At 41.4% G+C, this 22,895-nt stretch overlaps 1 protein-coding gene across 4 annotated transcripts in view; it reads left to right on the top strand.

Annotated features, from left to right (window-relative positions):
• Positions 1–22,895, top strand: part of LOC122640684 (carboxyl-terminal-processing peptidase 1, chloroplastic) — a 45,709-nt gene that overhangs the window by 20,834 nt on the left and 1,980 nt on the right. For all 4 annotated transcript variants that reach the window (XM_043833910.1, XM_043833911.1, XM_043833909.1 and 1 more), the window contains 2 exons: positions 17,279–17,323; positions 20,507–20,590. In XM_043833910.1, coding sequence (XP_043689845.1) covers positions 17,279–17,323; positions 20,507–20,590 — 129 coding nt within the window. The remainder of the gene's footprint in view (positions 1–17,278; positions 17,324–20,506; positions 20,591–22,895) is intronic.

Genomic DNA, 22,895 nt, shown 5'->3' on the forward strand with positions numbered 1-22,895 from the left:
CTGATTTTAATAGGCAGGTTTAGGGGAAGCTATTAAAACAGGTTTTAACAAGTTTTGAAACAAGATTCAATTTCCAGAATTTTAGGGTTAAGGTTTTGGGTTTTAGGCAAACAGTAAAGTAGTCAAAACTAGGGTTTATAATGGGAATCTGAACCAGGGGTTAGGGTCGAGTGTTCAGATGTGAAGGGAGGTTCGACTGTAATATGGACAGATTCTGATGGGTGGTTAGCTCTAGACAGAAATTAGGCTATTTAGGGTTTTTAGGGGTTTTAATGGTGGTAGGGGAATCTAGGGTTTTGGTGGATATTTGAGACTGCTGGTCTGGTCGAGTGGGGGGGTTGGTATGAGGGGGCTGTGGTCTGATTTTTATGAAAAACAGATGAAGGATGAAGGCTGGACAGGTTCTAGATGAATTAGGATTTATGGGATTCAAACTAAAAATAAAGGGAGAATCGATTGGGAGGGAGGATGAATGGAAAACAGAATTTAATCATTCAAACTTACATCAGGAATCCACCGGCAGCAGCTTGAAATTTGAAGGAACCTTCCGATCTTCTCGATGCAAGGAGTCGAAGGAGTCCACCCACCCTATCCACCTTGAGATCCACAAGGATATACACTCACAAAGGACCAGGAGCAGCAGCAGCAAGTCTATTTTTTAATTCAAAATTCAATGTGGGGGAGCCTCCACGATTTACTTTATTTATAATATGGCTTTATGCCAAATCCTAATACAAATTAATGACTTCTCCTTCACAAAATTGTGGAAGGGAAGGAATTAAAACTAGAACTAATAACTTAAAACAGTAAAAGACCTATTTAACCCTACTAACTTAAGTTAAAAGACATCTAACTTAAAACAACTAATTTAAAAGAAGATTCCATATTAGCCAATAGGATTTAAGGACCTATTAACCAATAGGAACACTTCACTTAGATTAGACCAATTGAACCAATTGGGTGCAACCAATTCTAAACCGGTTCAATCTAAAAACAGGAAAATAAACTAAGTATGGAGAATAACCAGGAAATAAACCTACTCTACGGCTCCCTAATCAAGCCGTAAGTTCAGGACTTCTACTTCTTTTTCTTCCTACTTGGTGCTGCATCAACTCTACCTTTCTTGAAAGCATTCATCTCCGATGAATGGCTTGAGATCACAGAATGGTCTTCCAAATCAGGATCAAGTTTCTTAAGTTCATCTTCAGCGGATGGTTCAAGCTTGTATGCGGACAGCAGCTCTTTGACGGATGAAGAAGGCTGGAACTCTGGCTGGGCAGTAGCCTCTTGAAGGATCACATGAACGCCTCTAGGATCATTACCTTCGTCTTCAAGATAAGCAACCACATCGTCATCATCATCAGGAGGAAGTGCATGGAAATGAATTTTGCCCTAGTCTTCACCTTCACCTTGAACTCCTTCCTTTTCAGTCACGTTGACAGACTTCTTCTTGTGTGGGCAGTCCCTAGAAATATGCCCCTTGTCTTGACAGTAATAACAAGTGAAAGGGTCATTTCGGCCCATAGGTGCTTTACCCTTATCATCCACACGTGGGGGAACAGCAGGGCGAGAGGTGCTGCTTATAGAGGAACCTTGTTTTGAGGTGCTGGTGTTGATGTAGGCCGGCTTGGAAGTAGAACCCGACTGTTTACTTGAAGCTAATAGCTCCTCTGCTTTCAAGGCCTTCTCAAAGCAATCTCGAATGTCAGCTACATCAACCACCCCAATTGCCCTGTTGATCTCACTTGAGAGACCCAACCTGAACTGGGAAAGCATTTAGATGCCCTCCTCCCTAATGCCAGTACGAGAAGAAAGAGCATCGAATTTCCTCATGTACTCAGTCACAGTCATGGTCCCTTGGCGGAGGAAGTTGAATTGATCCTGCAGCTGAGACCTGAAGTGCCTAGGCAAGTATTGCTTACTCAGGTCGTATTTCATGTCTTCCCAAGTACTGGGTGCAGTACCATTAAAGTGTTAGCTTTTAAAGTGGAAGAGGAAGAAGAGAAGAAACTTTAAGAGAGCAGCCACGGTTTTGGTTTGGTGTGTTATATCTCAAAACAAGAGACTAACATGCTTATATTGAAAAGAATATATAATTACACACAGGCCCTTGGCCTTATACAAATGACATAAAGAATACATAAAAGAGGGGTTATGTACAAATATACCCCTGATACAACTATTCTTAACACTCCCCCTCAAGCTGGGTGGTATATGTCATACATACCCAGCTTGTCTAGCATAAAACTAAAGTGATGAGAGCTAAGTCCTTTGGTGAAGATGTCTGCCACTTGTTCATTTGTCTTCACAAAAGGAGTACGAATAGTCGTAGACTCTATCTTCTCCTTGATAAAGTGTCTGTCAACCTCAACATGCTTTGTCCTGTCATGTTGAACTGGGTTGTGAGCAATACTTATGGCTGCCTTGTTATCACAATATAGACTCATAGGTTCAGTCGTCTCAAATCCCAATTCTTGAACAAGTTTCTTCAACCACAAGATTTCACACACACCATGAGCCATGGCTCTAAACTCTGTTTCAGCACTTGACCTAGCTACCACAGGTTGCTTCTTACTTCTCCAGGTGACTAAATTTCCCCCAACAAAGGTACAGTATCCAGAGGTGGATCTTCAATCAGAGATAGACCCGGCCCAATCAGCATCTGTATATACTTCAATTCTCAAGTGACCGTTCCTAGAGAAGAGAAGGCCTTATCCAGGGCATGACTTCAAATACCTGAGGATCCTGTAAACTACATCAAGATGTCCCATCTTGGGTGCATACATAAACTGACTCACCACTCCAACAGCGTAGGTGATGTCAGGCCGGGTGAGGGAGAGATAGATTAGCTTACCTACTAATCTCTGTTACTTTTCAGCATCCACAAGAGGTTCACCACAATCTTCCCCTAGTTTGTGGTTCTGCTCAATAGGGGAGGAGATTAGTTTGTATCCTAAGTAGCCTGTCTCTGTAAGTAGATCAACAACAAACTTCCTTTGGCAAACATTGATCCCTTGCTTGGATCTTGAAACTTCAATCCCCAGAAAATACTTCAATGGACCGAGATCTTTGATCTCAAATTGCCGAGCCAAATAAAGCTTAAGCTTTGAGATTTCAGCTTCACTGTTTCCCGTGACCACAATGTCATCAACATAAACAATGAGAGCTGTAATAGTGCTGCCCTTCCTTTGTATAAACAATGTGTGATCAGCTTGACTTTGAGTATATCCATTTTGCAGGAGGGCTTGTTTGAACCTCTCAAACCAAGCCTTAGGAGACTGTTTGAGTCCATAGAGAGCCTTCCTAAGACGACACACTTTCCCATTGTCACCAGGATGCTTGAACCCAGGAGGAGAGTGCATATATACCTCTTCTTCTAGGTCACCATGTAAGAATGCATTCTTTACATCAAGCTGGTACAATGGCCAATCAAGGTTTGCAGCCATAGAGAGAACTACACGAATGGAGTTATGCTTGGCCACCGGAGCAAGGTTTCCTGATAGTCAATGCCATACACCTGTGTATAACCCCTGGCGACAAGTCTTGCCTTATACCTCTCCACAGTACCATCAGACTTGAACTTGACTGTGAATACCCATCTGCATCCAACAGGGATTCTCCCTTTAGGGAGTTCAACAAGGTCCCAAGTGTGATTCTTCTCAAGAGCCAACATCTCTGTGTTCATTGCTTCTCTCCATTTTGGATCTGCCATAGCCTCTGTTACATTCTTGGGAATAGATATGGATGAGATAGCTACAGTGAAGGCTATACCTGTAAGGGAGATAGAATCATAGGAAACAGACTTGGCAATGGGATTAGTACATGCCCGAGTTCCCTTGCGGTGAGCAATAGGAAGATCTAGGTCTGAGGATGTAGAAGTAGAGGAAGGTATACCTGTCTCGATGGATGGAGGCTCAGGATGAGGAGACGAAGAAGGATTTTGGCAGGTCTTCTTTATAGGAAGCCATGAAGAAGGATTTCTCCTATCCTTCGTATACACCAGTAGCTCCCCCTGTTCTCTGTTCACTTGTGCACTAGGAGGCTCCCCCCCTCAACAACAGTATCCACAGAAGGTTCCCCCTCAACAACAGTATCCATAGAATTTTTCTTTCCCTTGTCAATCTGAAAAGGGGAAATAGGGATAAGAGAGGAGAAAGGAAATGAAACAAACTTGGGAACCTCTTCACCCTCGACACCACCACCAAGAGATGAACACTCCTCCTGAAGAGGTGACTGAAAATACGGTATGGTTCAAAGAAATGGACATCTTTGGAGAGAAGCCACCGACGAGTAGGAGGATGATAGCATTTATACCCTTTGGATGTGGAGGAATACCCAAGAAAGATGCACTTTAGAGCCTTAGGATCCAATTTAGTGCGAGCAGATTTGCTAATATGTACATAGCAAATACAACCAAACACCCTTGGAGGAAGAGAAAAGGAAGAAGACCGTGAGGGTAAGACATCAAGAGGAACCTTGAAGTTCAAGACACTAGACGGCATGTGATTAATAAGAAAGACAGCAGTGAGGAGAGCATCAGACCAAAAAGTTTTTGGAACATGCATGGTAAACCAAAGGGATCTAGCCACTTCAAGGAGATGACGATTTTTTCTTTCAGCCACCCCATTTTGTTGTGGGGTATCAACACAGGCCACCTGATGAATAATGCCATGGTCAGAAAAAAAGGTTTCCAAACCACTATACATATACTCCCCACCTTTGTCAGAACGAACAATTTGGATCCGAGTTTGAAATTGGGTATACACTACTAACTCATAAAAATTTTTAAATGCAACATAGACTTCACTCTTGTGTTTCAAAAGGTAAACCCAAGTAACCCGAGAATAATCATCAATGAAAGAAACAAAGTAGGGGAAGCCACACAAAGAGGTAACAGGGGAAGGTCCCCAAACATCAGTATGGGTAAGATGAAAAGGTGAAATAGATCTATTACCATTAGATGCATAAGCTGTTTTACAACTTTTGGCAAATAGACAAGGTTCACAATGAAAAACATGAGTGACAGGAAAAGAAGTAAATAAATGTGGCAATAGTTTTCTCATAACAGAAAAAGAAGGGTGCCCCAAACGATGATGCCAAAGCAAAATATCCTCCTGAGTACGTCCACCTTCTTGCCCATAAACATAGGACTGAGCTTGCACAACAGGGGAAGCACCAGTCTCAAAAACATACAAGCCGTTAGTTTCACGACCACTGCCAATCACCCTCCTCGTCACCAAATCCTGAAAAAGACAATGGGTAGGAAAGAAGGTGACAAAGCAGTTCAAAGATTTAGTCAATTGGCTAACTGAAAGGTTAGTGGCAAAGTTGGGAACATGAAAGACAGACTTCATGGGTAAAAGTGGTGTAACCTGGATATCTCCCTTACCAGAAATGGAAGAGAAGGAACCATCAGCAATTTTTACCTTATCTTTCCCAGAACAAGCAGAGTATGAATTATACAGCTGAGGCCTACTAGTCATATGATCCGTGGCACCTGAGTCAATGACCTAAGGTGTGGTGCCGGAGGAGGAAGAGGCCTATAGTGCAGTGGAAGTAGGAGTAGCAGAGGAACCATCCAGGTGGGCTACAATCCGGCGAAATGCAGCAATGTCTTCTTTGGAAAGAGAGGATGGATCAGATTCAATGACTCCAACATGAGCCTTAGGCCCCTTCTTCCGCTGTCCCTTCAGTCCCTCAGAGGAACCAGAAGGGGGCTTCCCATGGAGATCCCAACAAAAGTCCTTCGTATGCCCAGATTTTCTAAAATGGTCACATAAGAATCGGCCCTTCGCAGCTCCCTTAGCAGCCCCCTTATCAGCTCCCGTAATGGAGTCCTGAGGGGTGGAAGAAACAAGAGCAGAGCGCTCAACAGTGGGAGTAGTCCCCATGGCACCCCTGCGGGTCTCCTCACTCTGTAGATATCCACACACCTCCTCCAGTGCGGGAAGACTTGGTCGGCCAAGGATTTGTACCCTAAGAGGTTTAAAGTCAGAATTAACGCCGCCAAGGAGAAATAAGACCCTCTCTTTCTCAAACAACCGGTGCACCTTGACCTCATTATCAGGACACAACTGAAGATCTCTATAGTGATCATACTCCTCCCACAGGCCCACAACACGACTATAGTAGTCAGAGATGCTTCTATCACCGTGGCGCAGGCTAACAATCTGTTGGAGAAGTTGGTATACCTTTGTAGAGTCCCCAACCCGATCAAAGATATGGGCCACACTGTCCCAAATGTCTTTGGCAGTCTCCTTGCCCATAAACCTTCTTCCAATCTCAGGCTTCATTGAGAAAAGAAGCCAAGCCATCACAAGAGAATTCTCAGTGTCCCATTTGGAGTACCCTTGCTTGGTAGGGAGGGGGGCTTTGATGCTACCATTTATGTACCCCATCTTTCCCCTACACCGAAGAATCAATTTCAGTTGTGGTTCTCAAGCTTGGCAATAGGAAGTTGGATATTGGGGCTCTCAAAGGAAGAAGGAAGAGATGGAGCTGTTTCCACAAGGGGCAAGGGTGTTTCAACATTTTTCTCACCCATATTTTTTCTCAAATCAGCCGCTTAAAAGGAGGAAACAGCAGCACTTCAAGCAAACAGGTTTGTCTCAAAACAGCAGGCACAAAAACAGGGCACCCAATAGCCAAAAAAAGGCTTGAAACACTTGTAGATCTTCAGAAAATACTCAAATAGCAGCGGAGTAAAGATGAGTAATGCTCCTTAACCAAAAACGATGCAAATGGACCATAAAAAATGACCAAACAAGGCTCTATTGAAGAGCCGGTGCCAAACAAGAACTCTAGCTAGCGGAAATTCTGGGCAGAACAGCCAAACTGAGATGCAAACCTGATGAATGGGTGCTTGCAGAAGGTTGGAGAGAAGCAAAGGAGATCAAAGAGGACCCCCAAACGAAACTAGAGCACCAAGAAGCACTCCATTTGGATTCTAAACGAGAGAGAAACAAGCTGGAGAAGATGACCTAACCAGTCCTTCGAACAGCAGCAAAAAACAGGTGAATGAAACCCTTCTTCACATTCCAAACTTCCTTCGAACACTTGCAAACAGCAGGATCAATGCTCTGATACCATGTTAGCTTTTAGAGTGGAAGAAGAGAAGAAACTTCAAGAGAGCAGCCACGGTTTTGGTTTGGTGTGTTATATCTCAAAACAAGAGACTAACATGCTTCTATTGAAAAGAATATATAATTACACACAGGCTCTTGGCCTCATACAAATGGCATAAAGAATACATAAAAGAGGGGTTATGTACATATAAACCCCTAATACAACTATTCTTAACATAAAGTCCATCTCTCTTTCAGTGGTTCTCCACCACTCACGTGCTGGTCCGACAAGTTTAGCACGGACTGACTTCATTTTCCTCTCTTCAGACAGATCATACCAGTCGAAGTAATCATCCATTGCAGCAAGCCAGTTATAAAATACCTGGGGGTCAGGGTGACCATCGAATTCTTTCAGCTCAAGCTTCACCTTTTGGTTGTCTGTATAGCGCCGATTAGTGCCCTGGTCTCCAGTGAAGTAGGACCTCATATACTCCTCAAAAGTAGGCTGGCGACCTTTGTCTCTGTCCCAGTCTTCTCTATCTCTGTCTCTGTAGCCTCAGTGGTGATCTCTATGTTCCCGAGAAGGCTCACGGGCATCTCTAGGTTTGTCCCGACGATCTCTGTAATGATCTCTACCATCCCTGTCATCTCGATCACCTCTGAATCTGTCCCTATGACCTATGTGTCCATCTCTATAACCCCTGTAGTCATCTCTGGGGCTCCCATCTTTGTTAGGCAGCCTCTGTACCACTGAATGGAGTTGGTACCTGTCTTCTTCTACGGGCAAGTTTCTGTCCCTATCAAGAGGGATTCTCTGTCCTTCCAAGTGTTGCAATCTAGTCATGATTGCATCAGTTGTAGCCTTTTGGTCAACAGTAAATTTTCTGAACATCTCTAACATTGCTGCCATAGGGTCGGGTGGTTGTGGCAGCACCGGATTGCCATGTTCATCCATGGCTCTGATACCAAGTTAATGTAGCTCTAGATAGGAGAAAAATCCACTAGAGGCCAAGCAATAGGATCAAAAAAGGACTGGTGGTTCGAATGGCAGAATTAAGGCTAAATTCTAGGGTTAGGTATGGGGGAATGGGGTAAGTTATATCTGATTTTAATAGGCAGGCTTAGGGGAAGCTATTAAATCAGGTTTTAACAAGTTTTGAAACAGGATTCAATTTCCAGAATTTTAGGGTTAGGGTTTTGGGTTTTAGGCAAACAGTAAAGTAGTCAAAACTAGGGTTTATAATCGGAATCTGAACCAGGGGTTAGGGTCGAGTGTTCAGATGTGTAGGAGGGAGGTTCGACTCTAATATGGACAGATTCTGATGGGTGGTTAGCTCTAGACAGAAATTAGGCTATTTAGGGTTTTTAGGGGTTTTAATGGTGGTAGGGGAATCTAGGGTTTTGGTGGATATTTGAGACTGCAGGTCTGGTCGAGTGGGGGGGGGGGGGGTTAGTATGAGGGGGCTGTGGTCTGATTTTTATGAAAAACAGATGAAGGATGAAGGCTGGACAGGTTCTAGATGAATTAGGGTTTATGGGATTCAAACTAAAAATAAAGGGGGAATCGATTGGGAGGGAGGATGAATGGAAAACCGAATTTAATCATTCAAACTTACAGCAGGAATCCTTTGGCAGCAGCTTGAAATTTGAAGGAACCTCCCAATCTTCTCAATGCAAGGAGTCGCAGGAGTCCACCCACCCTATCCACCTTGAGATCCACAAGGATATACACTCACAAAGGAGCAGGAGTAGCAGCAGCAAGTCTTTCTTTTATTCAAAATTCAATGTGGGGGAGCCTCCATGATATACTTTATTTATAATATGGCTTTATGCCAAATCTTAATACAAATTAATGACTTCTCCTTCACAAAATTGTGGAAGGGAAGGAATTAAAACTAAAACTAATAACTTAAAACAGTAAAAGACCTATTTAACCCTACTAACTTAAGTTAAAAGACATCTAACTTAAAACAACTAATTTAAAAGAAGATTCCATATTAGCCAATAGGATTTAAAGACCTATTAACCAATAGGAACACTTCACTTAAATTAGCCAATTGAACCAATTGGGTGCAACCAATTCTAAACTGGTTCAATCTAAAAATAGGAAAATAAACTAAGTATGGAGAATAACCAGGAAATAAACCTACTCTACGGCTCCCTAATCAAGCCCTAAGTTCAGGACTTCTTCTTCTTCTTCTTCTTCGTACTTGGGCTGCATCAGAACATTACTAGGGACTTGTTGGTCGTTTGATCTACTTGTCCCACACTAGACCTGATATTGCCCATGTTGTTGGCATTGTTAGTCGGTTTCTCCATGATCCTAGGACATCTCATATTGAAGCAATGCACCGTGTATTGAGGTATTTAAAATCTGCCCCTGGGAAAGGTATTCTAATATCTAACAATGGAAATTTGAGACTTGAAGCATTTAGTGATGCCGATCGGGCTAGAACTATTGATAATCGAAAATCTACTTCTGGGTATTGTTCCTTCCTTGTGGGTAACCTTGTCACGTGGCGAACCAAGAAACAGTCAGTTGTATCATGTTCCAGTACTGAAGCCGAATATCGTACCATGGCACAAGGGATTTGTGAACTGATGTGGCTTAAGGGATTATTGAGTGATCTGGTAGTTGTCTCTGAAGACCCTATGCACCTCTATTGTATTAACAAGGCTGCCATTAGTATCACTCACAATCCAGTCCAGGATGATAGGACGAAGCATATCGAGATCGATAGACACTTCATCAAAGAGAGGCGTGAAGAAGGGATCATTTGTATTCCTATTGTTAGTTCTGTTAACTAGTTAGCTGATGTGTTTACTAAAGGTTTAGTTTGTAAGGTATTTCATCCACTTGTCTCCATGTTGGGCATGTATGATATACTTGCACCAATTTGAGGGGGAGTGTTGAGAGCCATGTGATTAGCTTATTAGGATCTTACTGCTTTTAGGGTTTTATGTTTTTCCCTTTTTACCCTTTTAGGGTTGTAATCACATTATAAATAAAGAGGATCTCTGTCATTATTGACAAGTCGCATCATTCCCTTGACTCTGATTCTGAAATAGGGTCAACTATGGCATACAGTTAAATAGAGCAGTATATTTGCGGTTTCATGAGTGGGACTGTGGGAGAGCAAGTTGTTCACAACTTGTTCGGTTTAGTTTGGGGAAGGGGATCTTAATGAATAGGTTTCATCACCTTGCCCATTTGAAGTTGGAAGCAGAAGTTGTGTGAAGTTTGTGGAGCACCAATGGTGCAGTCTTTACTCTGAGTCATTGTTTCCCTTCATTATGCAGGGTAGCTGATTCCAAGGACTTGGAAGTTAGATATTTTTTCAAAGAAGTTCATGAATCTATCGTTCAATCCAGAGGTTTTGATGAGATATGAATGATTAGGAAGTAGACTTCTTGGATGATTTGGCATCTCTTTCAAGTTAAATCTACCTTGGGAAAAGAGAGAGGAATTCAATGGCCTCTTCTATTGTCAAATAGTTAGGCTTAAAGTTTCAGATTGAGAGGTGCAAGGCACCTTATCCCCATCCCTTTTAATTTAAACACCATAAGTCAGATTGAAGATCACTATTTTTCCTTGGATTGCCCACCGTTATAAGATTTTGACTGTTAACTACAACAACAACAACAAACTCAGCCTTATCCCAACTTAATGGGGTCGGCTACATGGATCCAAGCAAAACGAAGTAGGAAAACTGAATATCTATATAAAAAGGGAATGAAGAGATGAGAAAAGACGGATGAGAAATCCAAAATGGACAATAAAAGGAAATGAAAGAAGAAAGATGAAAGTAAGAGGAAAGAGGCACAACCTGTAAGTCAGGAGAATCTTAGCTAAATGGGGTCTACTACATCGATCCTTGCCCTCCAATAAGCTCTATCTGAGGTCATACTTGGGATAAGACCAAGGCTATGCATGTCCTTCCTCACAACTTCTCCTATGGTCAATTTTGACTGTTAATCATCCTATTTTTAAAGATTACAATATCCTTTCATTGTAAACAAGAAGATGAATTGTTCAGCCATTTGTTACCTCCTTACCTAGGGAAATCTCTTATTTATTGAACAGCTTATCCATTTATTAATGAAATTCAAAGTTACTGACTGAAGAAGCATTTTATGTTAGATACTTTTGTCTTTACAAATAAATAGAGAATAGAGAATAAAATCTTAGAAGGTGGATATTACTATTGTCCTAAATATGTTTGAATAAAGTTCTAATTACTTGTAGTTGGAGTTAGATTCTAGGTTTAGGAAATAAGAAGGGAGAAGAAAGAAGTTGGAGGAGGAAGAAGATAGCAAGAGAAGAGAGAAGAGAATATTAGGCTGTAATCGATTGTGTTGGAGAGGCTTCTCCATACACCATATATTCATTCAATCATAACTAATAGAGAATTACATCCACCTCCCTAGGGAGGTATAAGGGAAATAAAGAAGAAAAACAGAATTACATAATAAGGCGCAACTAGTAATAGAACTAGTTCCTAAACTACCCCTATTACATGACTTTTAACACTCCCCCTCAAGCTGGAGAATATATATCATGCATTCCCAGCTTGCTTAGGAAAGAGCTAAACTGAGGAGAGCCAAGAGCTTTGGTGAAGATATCTGCTAGCTGATCACCAGTCTTCACAAAAGGAGTACAAATACAGCCAGAGTCTATCTTCTCCTTGATAAAATGTCTATCAACCTCAATGTGCTTAGTCCGGTCATGTTGAACGGGGTTGTGAGCGATACTGATGGCAGCCTTGTTGTCACAGTACAGCCTCATGGATCCTTTAGTGTCAAATCCCAATTCCTGAACCAGTCTTTTCAGCCAGATGAGCTCACACACTCCATGTGCCATAGCTCTAAATTTTGCCTCGACACTAGATCTGGCTACAACATGCTGTTTCTTACTCCTCTATGTGACTAAGTTACCTCCCACAAAGGTACAATAGCCGGAGGTAGATCTCCTGTTTGTAATGGAACCAACCCAATTGGCATCTGTGAAACCTTCCACTCTCAAGTGGTTGTGCCTTGCATATAACAGTCCTTTCCCTGGAGAGGACTTCAAATACCTCAGAATGCGATATACAACATCCAAATGGCCACTCTTGGGAGCATGCTTAAATTGGCTGACAACTCCCACTGCATAAGAGATATTTGGCCGAGTCATAGAGAGATAGATAAGCTTCCCCACTATCCTTTGATACTTTCCCGCATCAACAAGAGAAGGGCCACAGTCCTCTCTTAGTTTGTGATTCTGCTCAATAGGAGAGTTTGCTGGTTTGCAGCCTAACATTCTTGTCTCTGTCAACAGGTCAAGAATAAACCTCCTGTGACATATGTTGATTCCTTTCTTGGTCCTTGATACTTCTATTCCTAAGAAGTACTTCAAGGGACCCAGATCTTTGATCTCAAATTGCTGTGCCAAGTAGCTCTTCAATCTACCTATCTCAACTGTATCATCTCCTGTGACCACGATATCATCAACATAGACAATGAGCGTGATAGTACCATTACTCCGCTTGGTAAAGAGAGTATGATCAGCAGCTCTGGGAGTATCCATTCTTGAATAGCACTGTCGAGCGCTCAAACCATGCCTTTGGTATTGTTTGAGCCCAAGGGCTTTCTTAAGGAGGCACATTTTCCCTTCAGCTGAAGGCATCTTGAAGCCTGGTGGAGTGTGCATGTACACTTCCTCTTCCAAATCACCATGAAGGAAGGCATTCTTCACATCCAACTGATATAAAGGCCAATCTTTATTGGCAGCCAAGGATAAAAGAACTCTTATTGAATTATGCTTGGCCACAGGGGCAAATGTCTCCTGGTAGTCAATTCCATAGACTTGATTGTACTCCTTGGCCACCAACCTTGCTTTGTATCTCTAAATACTGCCATCAGATTTATACTTGATTGTATAGACCCATCTGCATCCAATTGGGACACGTCCCTTGGGGAGGTCAAGAAGTTGCCAAGTACCATTCTTCTCAAGTGCCATCATCTCCTCAGACATGGCTTGTCTCCACTTTGGGTCAGACATAGCATCAATGACATTCTTGGGAATGGAAGCAGTAGAGAGAGCAGTAATAAAGGCAAGGCCTCTAGGAGAAATTGCATCATAGGAAACAAACTGGGATATAGGATTAGTACAAGTTCTTTTCCCTTTCCTAATAGCAATAGGAAGGTCCAAATCAGATGGAGGAAAAGAAATGTAACCTGATTGAGGAGGATGAATCTCAGGATGTGGATCTGGATCTGAAGAGGACTCTTGGTAGATCATCTTTCTTGTATTATGCAAGCTTTCACCTTTTTTGTATGTAAGGTGGTAAGCCTTCTCTACCTTCTCTTTACCAGAACCACTTTCAACAACCAAATCTGTATTCCCCCCTGGTTGATCATCAACCTCAACCACATCTACAGTCCTGTGTTTCCCAATGTCAAGCATAAAAGGGGATGTAGGTAGAGGAGAAAGAAAGAAATCATCAGTTCACTCCCACAATTCTCCCCCTGAAGAGGATGCTGAGAAGGGACAAAGAAAGGGATAGACTCAAGAAAGGTAACATCCTTGGAAATGATACATCGGCGGGAAGAAGGATGATAACACTTGTACCCCTTGGTAGTAGAAGAGTACCCAAGGAAGAGACACTTTAGAGCTTTGGGGTCAAGTTTAGTGCGAGCAGATTTGTTAACATGCACATAACAAACACAGCCAAAGACTCTAGGTGGAAGAGAAAAAGCAGAGGCCTTGGGAGATAAGATGTCCAAGGGAGATTTGAAATTAAGAAGCTTGGTAGGCATACGATTGATGAGAAAGGAGGCAGTGAGAAGAGCTGCGGACCAGAAGGTCTTAGGGACATGCATGCCAAACAATAGGCTACGGGTGACCTCCAGTAGATGGCGATTTTTCCTCTCAGCAACCCCATTTTGTTGGGGCGTGTCAACACACGTTAGCTGATGGATAATGCCATGAATAGTAAAGAAGGTTTGAAGGCCACCAAACATGTACTCTCCCCCTTTATCAGATCGCACAATTTTGATGCGGGTCTCAAATTGAGTAAGGATCATTTGGTAAAAATTCTGAAAGGCATCACAAACATCACTCTTATGCTTCAAAAGTACAGTCTATGTGGCACGGGAAAAATCATCAACAAAGGACACAAAGTAACGAAAGCCAAATAAAGAAGTAGTAGGGGAAGGACCCCAAACATCAGTATGCACAATATGAGAAGGAGCAACAGTTCTATTACCATGATAAGGATATGAAGACCGACAATGTTTGGCAAACATATATGGTTCACATTGAAAAACATAAGAAGAGGCAATAGATGAAAATAAGTGAGGCAATTGTTTCCTCATTACTACAAAAGATGGATGGCCAAGACGGCGATGCCATAACATAACAGAATCCATAGAACTACTATCATTTCGACCACACACATAGGAATGAGCTGTGGGCAAAAACGGATAAAAAAAGTAAAGGCCTTGCTCCTCACGTCCATTACCAATAATCCTCTTCGTCACCAAATCCTAAAAAAGACAGTGAGAAGGAAAAAAAGTGACACGGCAGTTGAGAGATTTAGTCAAATGACTCACAGATAAAAGATTCAATGTAAGGTTAGGGACATGAAGAACAGAAGAGAGGGAAATAGATGATGTCACAGGGATATTAACCTTACCAGATATGGAGGAAAGGGAGCCATCAGCTACCCTAACCTTGTCCTTACCAGAGCAAATGGTATAGGAATCATAATAATGAGACGTACAGTCATGTGGTCCGTGACACTCGAGTCAATGACCCAAGACTGGGCAGCAGTGGAAGCTGAGGTGGAGACCTGCAAAGCTGAGGATGATGAGGATCCAACCATACTAGATGTAGAAGATGTGCTCAACTGTGACACAACCCTGCGAACCACTGCATCCATAAAGGTGGAGTCATCCTGTGGGGCATCAGCATCAGTCGCCGCTGCGGAATGAGCCTGAGCTCCCCCTCTACGGCCACCACGACCACGCATACCCGAAGGACGACCATGGAGAGACCAACACCTATCCTTGGTGTGTCCAGTGCGTCCACAATGATCACATTTAAATTTGTCTCGCCCAACTCCATTGGCACCAACTGTCTCCACAGTACTAGCTTCCTCACGGTTAGGCCCTGGGCCTCTACCACCTCCACGGGTGTCTCGAACAGAACTAGAATTGAGGGCTGACCTCTCAGATGATGCTGGTGGTGGTGCCATAGTAAGTCGCCTGGTCTCTTCACTCTGTAAGTAACTGCAGACTTCACTAAGAGAGGGAAGGGGAGACCGGCCTAACAGCTAGAGTCTAATTGGCTCATAGTCAGAGTTCAGACCACCAAGCAAAGAGAAGACATGCTCTTTTTCAAGAGTCAGATACACCTTGGCTTCATCCTCTGGGTTGGTCAAATAAAGGTCTCTGTAGTGATCATACTCTTCCACAAGGCTAAGGAAAGCACTGTAGTACTCAGAAATAGTGCTGTCACCCTGTTTCAATGAGTGGATTCTTTGATGGAGCTGATAGACCTTGGCAGTGTCACCTACTCTGTCAAAGGCCACAGAGACACTATCCCAAATAGCTTTGGTAGTTTCCTTCCTTATAAACCTTCTCCCAATCTCGGACTTCATGGAGAAGACCAACCATGTCATAACTGTAGGATTTTCAGTCTCCCATTTATCAAAAGTAGGTGAACCAGCTGTGGGAGCCTTGATAGAACCTGTGATATATCCAAGTTTTCCCTTACTGTTAAGGGAAAGTCTCACAGAATGTGACCAATCTAGGTAATTAGTACCATCAAGCTTCACAAAAGAAATCTGTTGATGAGTACTCTCATAAGCCAACTGAGGGACAACCGTGGGTGGCTGTGAATCAGCAGTACCAAGCACAGATGTATCCGAATCATTCATGATGGATACCAACAATAAACAAGATCACCAAAGGCAAGTGGGGAGTACACACTCAACCCAAACAAGCAAGAAGTCCAATAAGCAGCCTAGGATAGCACACTGCCGAAGCAGTCCTAGCAGCAAATTTCTAAGAGGATTTAAATCAAGCACTTCTAGTGCATAACAACAGCAGTCCAATAGGCAGTCCCTAAGAAGAGGCCTCACAAAGGCTTACAAGGTGTAGTAATAACTTCAAACAAGTAAAAAAGCCTCACAAAAGCTATGCATACACATCCCTCAACCAAGGGAGCATCAAACTGCAGCTTGAAGCAAGAAAAAAAGAAGTAAACACTCTCGGGTTTACCTGGGCAGAACAGAGGATCCCACACAAGGAGCAAAACTGCTCATATAGCTTCTTCAATCAGCAAGGGAGATCATATCCACTCTCATAAGTGTCCTTGGGCGATACAAATGGGCCAAACCAAGACACAAAAGGAATCCGAGAATGGCAGCAGCTGCAACCTGAAGCTGAGACTGGCGGAACTTGGAGCAGCAGCTGTGGGAGATCCAAATCTCCAAAGAAGCTTCAAAAGGTCTCAAGTAGATCCTTCAATCATCAAAAGAGGCTAGAATGAGCCTATTCCATATTCTTTAAGCAAAGCTGTAGGTAGAAATCTCCTCTTTGGAATCCTTAGACACAAAGGATTTCAAAGAGAAGAGAAAGAATGAAAACAGGGACTGAACACGACTCTCAAACCTTGAGCCTGCTCTGATACCAAGTTAGATTCTAGGTTTAGGAAATAAGAAGGGAGAAGAAAGAAGTTGGCGGAGGAAGAAGATAGCAAGAGAAGAGAGAAGAGAATATTAGGCTATAATCGATTGTGTTGGAGAGGCTTCTCCATACACCATATATTCATTCAATCATAACTAATAGAGAATTACATCCACCTCCATAGGGAGGTATAAGGGAAATAAAGAAGAAAAACAGAATTACATAATAAGGCAACTAGTAATAGAACTAGTTCCTAAACTACCCCTATTACATGACTTCTAACAGTTGAATCCTCAAAAAAATAAGTGGGTTTATGAAAAGTAAATTATAGGCAAGGATAAATATTAACTGGGAAATATTATCCATTCAGAAGTTGCTGACTGCTCTCCTGTAGTTGTCGTTTAAGAAATTTTCCGTCTTCAATTTCTCGTGTTTTCCTTATGATTTGCATATATCTGTGTGCTCATTATTTTCATTTGTTATGGTTGATAGTTTTAATTTGTGAGTTTGTTACCAACTTACCACCATGTTGATCATTTCAGGTTGGCATTGAAGTTGCTAAGCTTTTTCTAAATGAAGGGGAAACGGTATCTTAATTCTCATCAACCAGTTATATGTTTTTTTTCCATATTTGTTGAAACATTTTTTTACCGCATGTTTAAAAACTTCATCTGTCCTGGAATGATTTCTCGTTGCTATGTCTTGAAGACTACATCTGCATCGCCTAGATAGATTTTTTAATATTCTTCCATGTGGCAATATCTTTGTGATGTTTAACAATCCCCATGTATTTTAATGTGTTGAAAATTATAGTTTACCTGGTCTCATTCCATTTGTTCACTAACTCCAAATAAACCTGATACTGTAGGATTACCTGTCCTTTTGTTTGATCAGAGCGACAGAGAGACTTACATGGAGAGGGATATAGGGGATGCCCACTCCAAGAAAAAGGTTTACACATTATGCTCCTCATGAAGAAAATACACTAATATTGGGTTCTTCATTGGAGAACCCCCTATTGATACTGCCTGTGGCAAGGTTAGAAATTTCGGATTTTGCCCCCCATTTCACTCTCTGCCGAAACCAAAATATTTCCTTGAAATTTCGGTAAAATTCATAAATTTAGGTAAATTCCGCATATATATTTCGATAGTCATCTCAAGAAAATGAAATATTTTTTCGGTAATTTAGGCGAAATTTTGCCAAAATTTCGAACCTTGGCCTGTGGATTGGAGTCTCTACTAAGATATTAGTTGATCTTTTTATCGAGGGACAAGAAGTTCAGTATGGAGGTTAGTTAAGTTGTACCAATGAAACTATGAATTGATTCGCCAGAATGGTTCTTGATTCTCAAATAACTAATTCACAAATTGGGGCTGATCAAGGTAATCCAGTCTTCACTGGTTTTATCATGTTAGAAGTAATGAACTAAATAAATTAAATTTGCTTATCTCACTGGTCAAGCTCATGTGTAGTATGCTAGCCTTGTGAAATTAGCAGGTTGACCTCCCAAACATATTAAAATCATTTTCATGAATATAATATTGAATCTATTACAACTCTGAATCAAGCAACTCTGCCAGTGTTCTTTGCCGGGTAGAGGAGGATTGGTGTGTCATGTTGGAAGCTGGCTTCCTAAAATCCTTGGTCAAATCCTTCAGCGTAGATCCTGGACATTCACTTTGAATAGAGTTGAATGGAAAAATAGGATCCATGTAACCAACCCCATTTAGTTGCGATAAGGATTAGTTGAGTTGTCTTCATAACTCTGAATCGAGCATGAAGCAGATTCACTATTGGCCAGGACATCCTTATTAAAGGATAAAATTTAGCTGCCAAGATCCCTTTACAGAAGATTAAGCTTTATTAATCATGATGCTTCAACCTCTTTTGACCAATAAATGGATGTAGCTGAATGTTACTGGATGGCCTAAGACCTTGTATGAGGTTAAAAACCTCACTCTATCAGAGTTCCAAAAACCCTATTTGTCTCAAGAAGACTAGAAAAATGTCTATACCTAAGGAACCTGTGTCAACCATTGTATTCCAGCTTTGTAAAACTTCATCTTTAAGAGTGATTCCCAACTGTTTGGTTTAGTGGCTTTGTGATGTAGATTGGCTGTCTAAAACCACCCACAGGTGTAGGGATTCTTACCTACACCAGCAGTGGTGTAGGTGTAGGGGAAATCCCCAGCACTAAATCTTGGGATTAGGTTTAGAGTTTATTTAATTTAGTCTTTTATTTGAGTTCTATTTGGAGTTGTAATCCTAATCTGGTTTTAGCTTTGAATCCTAGTTCTACTTTGAGTCCTAGTTAGAGTTTGATTTTAGTTCTGCCATTGTGGCTATAAATATGGTTGTTTGCTCAGTTGAGCCGACGATTGAATGAATACAAAGCTTGCTTATAGCATTATGGAATCCTGATATCTCTCTTCTATTCCTATCCCCTTTCTATTGAACTCCTCAACAAGCCCAGTTCTGCCCTAACCGATCTCGTGGAGAATCATTCTAGTTGCTGGAAATTCTCTGCAAGGTTCAAGAATACTTTCAACAGATCTGATACTTTCAGTTATTCAAGATGACCATTCTATCATTGTTTGAAGGAGGATCAGTCCACAGCATTGTTTGAATTCTGGGTTTTCTCCATTGAAGCTCGACCTGCCTGTTTTTCAAGTTCCTGTTGCTGTAACTTCTGAATTCTATTTCAAGTTATTAAAGCTGGGTTTGGAGCACAGCCTGCAAGCATTATCTTCTCTTCTCATTCCAGATCTGACATTCAATTGGTGACTGGTTTGTCTGAAACCCTAAGTTTCTATTTTCATTCTTCTACTTTCTAATTCTGTGATTTCACCGTAACTTTACATCAAACCATCAAAATCCACCCAAACTTGAACCGAGCTCCCTCACACCTAGTGCCCTAGTGGGAAACTTGATCTTGGTTATAGCCCCAACAGACAACCCTAAACCCTAGATTCCATCATTATTCGCTTTCCAGAAAGCCACAGACGTAACCCTAAATTGCTGCAATTCAATTCCAGCACACTTTCCCCCCATTAAAACTTAATGTAACCTTCATTGATAAACTCTTCTACATCAACTTAGCCTAACCCTACCATCAAACCCTAGGTTCCACGAAACCCTAATCCTAATTTGACCAAAATCCCAATTTTGGCCTACCCGATTTACCAGTTCATAGCAGATCCTGGTTATGACTCCTAGTTGGATTATCTACCAATCTAGGACTACATTACTTTGTGGACAGTTGAAGAGAAGTGAAACATACCACATGCATTTTAAATTGATAATTTAGCAGGATATTGTTGGTCACCAGCCCTAGATTGCTACATGCGCAAACATTGTATCAGTTCGTTGATCCTGATTTACGACTTCGATTTCTTCTCATGATTATGATTGTTTGGAATGGTGTGAAATTGCGACTTTAGGCCTTGTGTTTGCATGATCATGATATATGAACAGTTTTGTATTGATGAGTCTGATGCTACATGAGCAGCTTCGCATAATTACTCTTTTGAAACTGAGATTCATTAATCAAATTGTTTTTGCCAGTGCCATTCCTAGAGATTAAATTGCATTAAAGTTGGAAAATCATTAACTACCACACTACCTATTCTGGATATATGACACTTCACCAATTTGAGAACTGTCACTTAATTATCTCAAACTGCAGTTTTAGGATTTTTATAGAGTTAGTGATGCTCCATTTTATGGATATTCAATCATGATATTTTTTTCTTATTAAATGTATGCAGGTAATTTATACAGTTGGAAGGGATCCACAGTTCCAAAAAGTTATCATTGCAGAAAGTGCCCCTATGGTTACGACTCCTGTCATTGTATGGATATCTTTTATAGATGAGATGTCAGATTGATCTATCTTCAACAAAAATTGTTTAATGCAGCATTCATTTAAAATCTCCCTTCAGTGATAATATCTATCTGACATGTTAGTTTTCTTCATGGGGGAGGGTATCTTTTTTGTTGAATGAGGTAGAAACATATAAATTTGTTTTCTTCTATTTTATTTTGGGTCTTATTGGGTCTATGAGGTTAACAAATATAAGCCCTTGTTGGACCTCCAAGTTCCATAAACGATTTGTTTTTTCTCTCTTCTTTCTGGAGGAATAAAAATGACATGCTTGTTTGGATTTGAGGTGTAGAAACTGTACATCTCATTCATGTCTCATTTACAACTCATGCCTGAAAAGGCATATCATATGCTCACACTACCACCTTGCATTGATGTAGGACAATCTTGGACCGGGCCGACCCAAATGGTGTACCACATGGGACCGACCCAAACCCAGTTGAATCGGGTCCAGTTTGAGTGTTTGGATCTAGTAGGATTTTAGGAAGTTTATTTTATTTGGAAAATTATTATGTAATATTTTATTTTAAGGTAGTTATTAGACATATAGGGAAATTTCCAATTTGAGTTTTATTGGGTTCCTATTTTAGTTAGCCTGGTTTTAGTAAGTAATTAGGAGTCTTTAGTTTAGGGATTTACATTTTTCTTGTCTTTATTTAAGATTACTCAGCCATGTTTTGGGAATTAATGAATGCAAGAATGAATTGAAAATAAAGTGAATTTGTGCGTGTGCACCCCCCCCCTTCTTCTTTGTGCATGGGCACCCCTCCCCCCCTTTTCTTCTTCTCACGGCATCTTCCCCCCCCCCCCCCCCTTTGATTTCTTCTCAGATTCCCCCCTTCCTATTCTGTCCCGCATTATGTGGTATCAGAGCAAAGTAGATCAATCATCCATCCCTACCACATCAGCCAAAACACTTCCGCCAAAAAAAAAAAAAAATCTCAACTTTGTTGAAACAGAAATCGAACCAAAACCCAAACCCTATCTCATCCCTTCCCCATAGCAGCTTCCGTTGAATCCCCAACCCACCCTTTCGTTTCCCAGTTTCCCAACCCACAACACTTCAGTTAAAAAAAAAAAAAAAAAAAACCAAACCCTATGTCCCCTTTGCACAACAATCCTCTTCCTCCCATCTCACTCTGAAACCTTACCCTTTCTCTGTCCATCGATCCCACTGAAACCCAAGCAGCAACCCCTGCATATCACTGAACCCCAACCCGCAACAACACCCACTGTCGATTTCTAGCGACATCCCCATCGTCTTCCTTTTTTTTCCCCGTCTGAAATTTCCCACCGTGAAAAAAAAAAAAAAAGAGATAGAAGAGGAGACACAGAGAATCAGAGTCAAAATAAAAAAACAGAAGAAGACATACCTGGTTCAGAACTCTCCCGTGAGTCGACTCCCAGTATCACCACCATCTTCGAAGTCGCGAAGCCACCTCCCTCTGGGCATTGTCTCCTTCGAGTTTGCAACCCCACCACTGAGAATCCTTCATTGACAAAGCCTGGTCCAACTCAAATCCCTTGATCCAAGGATTCCGCAACACTCTCTACAGAAGTTGCGTGAGGAAGCACTCTGAGAACCCAAAACCCTATTGGTTTTCCAACTCCCAACGGTAACCCCACCCATGATCCCACTTTTGTCTCTTCTTCATTTATTTTTATTTCCTAAACTACCCTCCCCCTTTTGTCCAATGCTAACTTACCCTTTATTTTCCTTTTATTCCAAGTATACCCCTCCATCTCTCACGTGTCATTCAGAATTTTAGTTGAATCTCCATAATTACAAATCTGCCATCCATGTAGCATTTCAAATTAATTACAATTCTGCCACCGTCCTTATAACCTTCATTGTATTTACAATTGTGCTATCAATGTTCTCCAAACCACCACCCAACCGAATTCTTTTAGTTACAATCCACCAGCTGCTCTATCCTATAACTGTGAAAGCATTGCATTAAGCGTTTTCTCCTCATGGATTTGTTGAAAAGATCAAGATCTTTCATCAATCTGCTATTGTTTGTCAAGCTTTTATCCAGTATCAGTTACTCCTGAGTGCTGTTTCAGCAAGGAATATTCTTCCGGGCCGTAATATTTATGATGATTTTTGTACACTGAAGATTCAATTTTCATGCCTAAGTGAGGTACAATTGAACAACAAACGGTCAACGGGTTTCAAGAACACATCCGTGCCTTAAGCACAGAAAGACAGAAAAATTGTGATTGAGGCAATCATCGATTGAATCACTTCCAGGAGATTCTATTGCAATGAC

Source organism: Telopea speciosissima, chromosome 9, assembly GCF_018873765.1.
Source record: "Telopea speciosissima isolate NSW1024214 ecotype Mountain lineage chromosome 9, Tspe_v1, whole genome shotgun sequence".
In the NCBI taxonomy this organism is placed as follows: domain Eukaryota; kingdom Viridiplantae; phylum Streptophyta; class Magnoliopsida; order Proteales; family Proteaceae; genus Telopea; species Telopea speciosissima.